The 7581-nt window shown below is 32.3% G+C and overlaps 1 protein-coding gene across 1 annotated transcript; it reads right to left on the bottom strand.

Annotated features, from left to right (window-relative positions):
- Nucleotides 1-480: 480 nt before the first annotated feature.
- On the bottom strand, nt 481-2568 carry LOC134721137 (short-chain collagen C4-like). The gene is made up of 5 exons (XM_063583912.1): nt 2559-2568; nt 2287-2459; nt 1608-1676; nt 972-1208; nt 481-725 (listed from the first exon to the last, which is right to left on the bottom strand). Exons 2-5 carry the CDS (start codon nt 2456-2458, stop codon nt 487-489), a joined length of 717 nt encoding a protein of 238 aa, XP_063439982.1. The 5' UTR covers nt 2459; nt 2559-2568; the 3' UTR covers nt 481-486.
- Between the last annotated feature and the right edge of the window lie 5013 nt (nt 2569-7581).

Genomic DNA, 7581 nt, shown 5'->3' with positions numbered 1-7581 from the left:
TCTGATGAAAAATAGCGTGCAACAACACGATTGATTGTTTTATTTGTGTTCAACAGTTAAACTCTTCTTTCAGCACTAGTGTGTTAATTCATGGAGTTAAGTCTTTATTGCAGGAGGAAAGTGGAATGCACGGAGAAAAATCACAACCTCAGTTTTGACATGCTTGTGTATTCCAACTATTTAGACCACTTGTCAACCAATATCCACTTAAAGCATATTGAAAATGAGATGTTGAGTCTATAATTGAAAAATAATCCCTACATACCCAAGGTAAAGATGTAAACAATAATAAAAATAAGTTGATATTCCCCTCTGTTAACCTCTCAAAAAATGATACAAAATAACAGAAGACTCATTATTCCCTATCCTCAATATCAACAAGTCGCAATATTTCGTTTGACTTTTAATCGAAGTACATGTACAGTTGCATATAAGGTAAACTGGTACATATGAAATAAGTGAACAAAGGAGAGCGTTATATTATTTTTATTTAGTACAAACTGTACAAAGAACTTCAGTGTTATCTTTGTATGGGGGACATCTCAGACTACCACATTTCGCTCTGATAGGATAAAACAAAGCACCTTGTTCGTTCGAAGACCGATTGTCCAATGGTTCCGCCTCTCCGTCCATACATATATATTCTTTAATGTTATGTCCTATATTTTCACTCATCAAAAAGCCATTGTACTCGGATTGCCATCCTTTGTAACAGGACTTTTTTCCTTAATAAAAAAAAATGTAAAAATATGCAGTTTCCATATTAAAACGAATTATTACTTTAATATATTTGCATTTGGAAATAAAGATTGTGATTATACAGAATATTATGTTAAGCCATAGCATTCAAGATCATTTCATGTCGAACCTTATAATCAACAATATAGGTTAATAATGGACCAACTATTTTAAAACATATGTATTATTCCTTTCTAAATAATGGTGTAAACAAATATTAATGATGAAACTACCTGGTATCATTAACACAGAAACTTTCCCTTTCCTCCTGCATACTGCACATGGAACCTCTTTTTCACCCAAACTAGCTGGCAAACCGGATGGCTTAGTGCTGGAATGTATCTCATACTCGGCACCATATAGGATATTATTGGCATAGGAGTATGCTTTTCCATTTTCAGGATTACTGGGTAAACAGAGATAGTTGGAACCACCTCCTTTGTTAGTATAATAGTTACCTCCAGCCTGCCCTGAAGAAGTGTAAGATGATTATCTTATTTCAAATTTTATTATTCAAATTATTTATCTGTACGTTACAATGACGAACATATCACAAACCAGTGTTTAAAATTTTCGATGTATTAACATGCAAGTAGTAGAGGCTTTTAAGTTCGACTTTAAATCTGTGTTTCAGATTGTTTCACAAGCATTAGTTATTCTTATTCTTTTACAAATTTCTCTTTTGATAACCCTAAAATATATTGTGAACATAATGGGTAATAATTTACTTCAAAAGTACAGAACTATATGTTTATGCAAAGAAAAGAAGACTGTAGTAAACAAGTAAAACTTTACAGTCTAGCGCTTCATTCAATGTGTAGGAATTCTATAATTTATGTAAAATGATGATAATAATGAAAACAACATACCTGTATACACAATGTCCGAATGTTCAGGACAATTTTTCTTTCCCCATCTGACATATGTCACACCAATATCTAATATATTCAAAGCAAAATGTTTATTTACAGTACGAAACCGTATTAAATATGAATTACTAGAGAAGCTTAGTCCATCTTATCTAATACATTACCTTTAACGTGTTTGCCTTTGGCTCCCGTTTACATTGATGAGTTAATGCAAGTTCAATTGGTAAAGAACATTTTGGTGAGGATATAATCACTTGCATACTCATTTTCATAAATAAATTACAAGTTTCTTTTCTTTAAACATTCATATATATTCAACAAAAGCAAAATTATTTACATAATCACACCCAACAGTTTGATTAGAAAGTGTATTAGTAGTGTATTTTTGTGCGATTTATTCGTCTGATCTGTAACTTTATCAGTTGTGTCTCTTCTCCAATTGTAACATTTTGACCTTGCATGAATTTGTACTATTGGTGATGCATACGTAACATGAAAGTCTTTATTTGTCGACAAAGACTTTCTCCTTTTGGAGTTTTCCGAAACTCCGTTTAATCGATATAGCAGTTGTTTTTAAATTGTTCCGTAATTTGATTTTGATTGGACTCCGATTTCGGTTTAGCGTTATAATTTTTTGTTTTGTTACCAAGATTTGTATATTTTCATACTTTTTTCCTACCCTGTTGTGAAGGTGTTACAGGACAGTCCGCCTTCCGTGAGGTATGCAAGTAATGCTTCATCATATCAATAATAGACTGGTCTGATGGTGTGAGGCTGTATTTTGTACAATCATGTCCATAAACACTGACTACAAATGCAACAATGACAGTAGCAAAGCTGAATGTGGACATTCTGAAATTGAGTTGTAGTTATCATATAATAGAATAAAATATAACAAATCAAAATAACATAAGTTTGAACAAAAGAACATAAAAACATTTTAATTCTTACCTTACTGACTTCCAGGAATTCGTCTTTGCGTTTATGCAGTATCTTTTTTATATCTTATATTCTGGATTGTTCAATTTTTTAATTTTGAAATAGCGTGTAGAATACATTCGATAGCGTAATAAAATATTTTGACATTTTAAATGAAATCAAATCGTAGTATTATTAATTGCATTTCAAGAAATCATCTTTTATTATTATTATTTTTAGATATTTAACGACAGCACTGTAGTGAAAGTGTTTGGTCATTAATGCTCTTTAACTTTATGCGCATCTAGCGTTCGAAATTATACGCCTGGTACCTTTGATAACAATTTACACCACTGCGTTGATGCCACTTCCAGTGGACGTTTCGTCACCGATGTTATCACTAGCCAAGAAGTCAGCACATAGGATTGACTTGAACACCAATTATATGGTCAATTTTATAAATTTACTGTTAGCAAAAGTTTAAATTATTACAAATACTAAGGATTGTTTTATCCAAGGCATATATTACCTCAGCCGTATTTGGTACAAAATTTTTGAATTTTTTCAATGCTCTTCAACTTTAAAATTGTTTGGCTTTTTAATATTTTTTTATAAGAGCGTCACTTATGAGTCTTATGAAGTCGAAACGAGCGACTGGCGTACTAAATTATAAGCCTGGTACCTTTGATAACTATCATTGCTTTGTGAACAGTGTGTGTAGTTTTTTGTCCGGTATTTTATCGTAGCGTCTGCATATTCTTATAGTTTGCAATGCATGCTAGTTATGTAGAATAAATACTCGTATAATTTTGACCGTATCGGTATTCACATTAGTTTCGGCAATAAGCGTGCGGTCGGACATTATGAGTACATACACGTTTGGTTATTAACAGACGGGCCATCTGAGTATTTAGAACATTTTGATATTTTTCTAAAATATTTATGGGAACACGGCTTATTCTATTTTTTACTCGAGACAATGCCTGTGCCAAGTCAGGAATATGACAGTTGTTGTCCATTAATGTTTTTTGAGGTTTTGATTTTGACATTTTATTACGGACTTTCCGTTCGAATTTTTCACTAAGTTAGGTAATTTTTTTGGTGTTTTTGTTTTGTTTATATCTTTAATCTATTGTCTGAATCTCAGTATAAATGATGTCATTCTTTAGCTGGAGTCAATTTGAAGCTTCCTTTCGATGTCGACGATTGCATGCTGTTGTTTGGTACATGAGTTATTTTTTACGTTAGGATTAGTTTTTATTTCACTTCTTTTTAATTTCCACTTATTCACACTTAAAAATATGTTCAATTTTTTTTTATACAAATTATTTTTAACATAAGAATAAGGTCAGCACGTTTAAAAAACTGTTACTGTTCACTTGTTAATTATAAAAGGTCATAAAGTATTTAATTCATTGAACTACAAATTATATGAAGATAATTGACACACAAATAATAAAGCAATACAAATAAAGTTCAATGACATAACTGCTTATGAAAGATAACAGTTGATTTCTTGTTATGTGGTTCATTCTTATGTAGACGAAACGTGCGTCTGTCGTATTAAATTATAATCCTGGTACCTTTGATAACTATTTACACCGCTGGGTAGATGCCACTGCTGGTGGACGTTTCGTCCCCGAGGGTATCACCAGCCAAATAGTCAGCATTTCGGTGTTGACATGAATATCAATTATATGGTCATTTTTATAAATTTCCTATTTACAAAACTGAATTTTTCGAAACTAAGGATTTTATTCCCCCCAGGAGTAAATTATCTTAGCCGTATTTGACACAACTTTTTCGAATTTTGGGTCCTCAATGCTCTTTAACTTTCTATTTGTTTGGCTTTGTAATTGTTTTGATCTGAGCGTCACTGATGAGTCTTATGTAGACGAAACGCGCGTCTGGCGTATTAAATTTTAATCCTGGTAACTATCAAGTTATTGGCGGTGTCGATATATTGTGTTTTGTAAGGAAACATAAATCATCACCATGCAACAATGCATTTTTCATAATTTTTACATCTGAGTAAAATATTCGATTTAACTTATTAATGATGCTACAATGATTATCATTTATTTCAATTGAGTATTCAGATTCCACTTTCCAAGCTTCTCAATTTCTGACATATTGAAGGGTGCAATTAATAGGAAAGGTAACTGATCCACGCTTGTCGTATTAAATACCCGGACTACATGAGTAAACAGTGTTTATACGCATATGGTCATGACCTACGCATATGATCCAAATACTCCTTTTGTCCAGAACATATACATTGTAATTATACTATATATTTAAAGGAGTAGGTCCGGTAAGGACCGATTTTGGCCTCAAATTTCAGTTTCATCTGACGAAAGATTTTGACCACTTTTTAAACACTTAAGTGTCTATTTCATATGTTTCCATTAATTTATGTGACAGATTTTAACTTATTTTGTCATTAAAAACGATCCGATTCAAGCTCAAATATGAAAAATCTACCAAATATGCGAAAAAATGTCACTTTCAGATGGTTTTTGTCAAAAACGAAAGTGGCCGCATCCGTGTTCATCCTCAACCTTTATATATGTTATGTATTATCATCAAATACAACTTCCATTTCAATATTTTGGATGAACACGAATGCGGCCACTTTCATTTTACACGGAAACCGTCTAAAATTTAAGTAAAATCCTGCAATTGTTAAGATTTCAGTAATTTAGCATGACTTTATGGTGCTAGTACCCAATATATGTGCATTGTATTGTCAAAAACAGCCCATATTTATGTAGCAGAACCATTTTACTATCCAATAAATAACTAAAAGTTTACATTTTAACAATTTTGTAAAACTGCCATATTTTGGGGCCAAAAAAGGGTCTTACCGGACCTACTCCTTTGGCAAAGCCTGTATGGCAACTTATATGCTTCCCTGTTGTTTCATCTCTGATTGATAGTCGTTGCATTGCTTATCATACCACAACTATTCATTATAATACATTGGCAAATTAAAGCAGTTATTCTGAATTCAACAATCCGCTCTACCTCCTTAAATCCAGCTCAATTGAAGAATTGACATTAAAATAAAAAATATATATTTATTCTTATCTGTTTAAATATTTATAAACTTAACTTTCTAAGGATTGCATATCAAATAGTTATCAAAGGTACCAGGATTATAAGTTTGTAAGCCAGACGCTCGTTTCGTCTACATAAGACTCATCAGTGACGCTCATATCAAAATATTTATAAAGCCAAACAAGTACAAAGTTGAAGAGCATTGAGCGTGTCTTTCTATTTTTCATTGGATCCTGTAAAAGTACAAAACTAATAATAATAAAGAGCTACGGCGGTGCCATAAACGCATTGGTACGCCTAATGGTTTTTCCCCCCTTTTTTTTTGTTGCTTTTTTTTTCGCAAAGCCATATCAGAAATTATAATGCAGTCTAAAGGGAATAATGAAGTGCTGACATGTCATTTAAGGCGACAGTTTTATCTACAGTATAAGTTATTTATCTAGCTTGGTGGCTTGTGAAATCCAAAACAATGTTGTGATAAACTGTGTTTAATTTTAAAAAAAATCAAGATACATCTATCCAAAATCGATTCATGGATTATTTTCTGACAAATTATTGTAAAAAGTAAAAACACAAAAATACTGACCTCCGAGAAAAATTCAAAAAGGAAAGTCCAAAATCAAAAGGAAAAATCAAAAGTATAAACATTTCAAACGAATGGATATTCCTGACTTGGTCCAGGCATTTTCTAATGTAGAAAATGGTGGATTGAACCTGGTTTTATAGCTAGCTAAAGGTATGATTTGGTTACTTTAATCAAATAATCACATTTGCTTCAAACTCGTTTTTGATGCATTTACAAGTTTGCAATTTAGGTTTTAGACTTTCCGTTTTAAAAGAGGGACAAAAGATACAAAAGGGACAGTCAAACTCATAAATATAAAACAAACTGACAACGCCATGGCTAAAAATGAAAACAAACCAACCAAACAGACAAACAATAGTACATATGACACAACATAGAAAACTAAAGAATAAACACGAACCCCAGCAAAAACTAGGGGGTGATATCATGTACTCCGGAAGGGTAAGCAGAGTCAGCTCCACATGTGGCACCAGAGTTCAGTGTTTTTTTGAGGATTTAACTTGTACTTTACTTAAGTCCGTCGTTTCAAAATTGAATAATCATAGTGTTAACGCTTACAGCCCTACAACGTCACACTCATTTCGATTTCTTTTTCTTTTTTATTAAACATAAAAATATATCCCTTACCCAGACCTCGCCTACTTCGATTAATGTATGCAACAAAGATGACGTTTATGGCTCTGTATATAATGTTTTAATCAACTTGAATAAGTAATATCATCTTAATTTTTCAGAATAATCCTCTGACTGGGTTTGAATGAATACAAATTGAAAGAGAGTATTGAAAGGACTTGAAATACGTTTTCACTTTCTTTACATTCTTTTATTTTTTGTTTTGTTTTGTTTATTTTCTTTTGTTTCTTTTGTTTCTTTTCTTTGATTACATCTTCTGACATCAGACTCGGACTCTCTTGAACTGAATTTTAATGTGCGTATTGTTATGCTTTTACTTTTCTACATTGGTTAGAGGTATATGGGGAGGGTTGAGATCTCACAAACATGTTTAACCCCGCCGCATTTTTGCGCCTGTCCCAAGTCAGGAGCCTCTGGCCTTTGTTAGTCTTGTATTATTTAAATTTTAGTTTCTTGTGTACAATTTGGAAATTAGTATGGCGTTCATTATCACTGAACTAGTATATATTTGTTTAGGGGACAGCTGAAGGACGCCTCCGGGTGCGGGAATTTCTCGCTACATTGAAGACCTGTTGGTGACCTTCTGCTGTTGTTTTTTTATTTGGTCGGGTTGTTGTCTCTTTGACACATTCCCCATTTCCATTCTCAATTTTATTTGAACTCAAATGTGCACTATTTATAAAATTTTCTTTTAATGTGTTTCTTCAATTACATAAAAGTATGTTGTTAAACATTGTGTGCAAAATATGTACATATCGTATTGCCTATTTCCCGTCA

This window comes from Mytilus trossulus, chromosome 6, assembly GCF_036588685.1.
Source record: "Mytilus trossulus isolate FHL-02 chromosome 6, PNRI_Mtr1.1.1.hap1, whole genome shotgun sequence".
NCBI lineage: Eukaryota > Metazoa > Mollusca > Bivalvia > Mytilida > Mytilidae > Mytilus > Mytilus trossulus.
This window is presented reverse-complemented; position numbering and strand designations above follow the sequence as displayed.

Excerpts from the sequence above, each read along its gene's own strand:
- LOC134721137 (XM_063583912.1), bottom strand. The coding sequence starts at position 2,458 with ATGTCCACATTCAGCTTTGCTACTGTCATTGTTGCATTTGTAGTCAGT. Across the intron at positions 1,677-2,286 it reads TGTAACACCTTCACAACAGG|ATATTGGTGTGACATATGTC; the intron begins GTAGGAAAAAAG and ends TGAATATATTAG. Across the intron at positions 1,209-1,607 it reads TTCGGACATTGTGTATACAG|GGCAGGCTGGAGGTAACTAT; the intron begins GTATGTTGTTTT and ends ACACTTCTTCAG.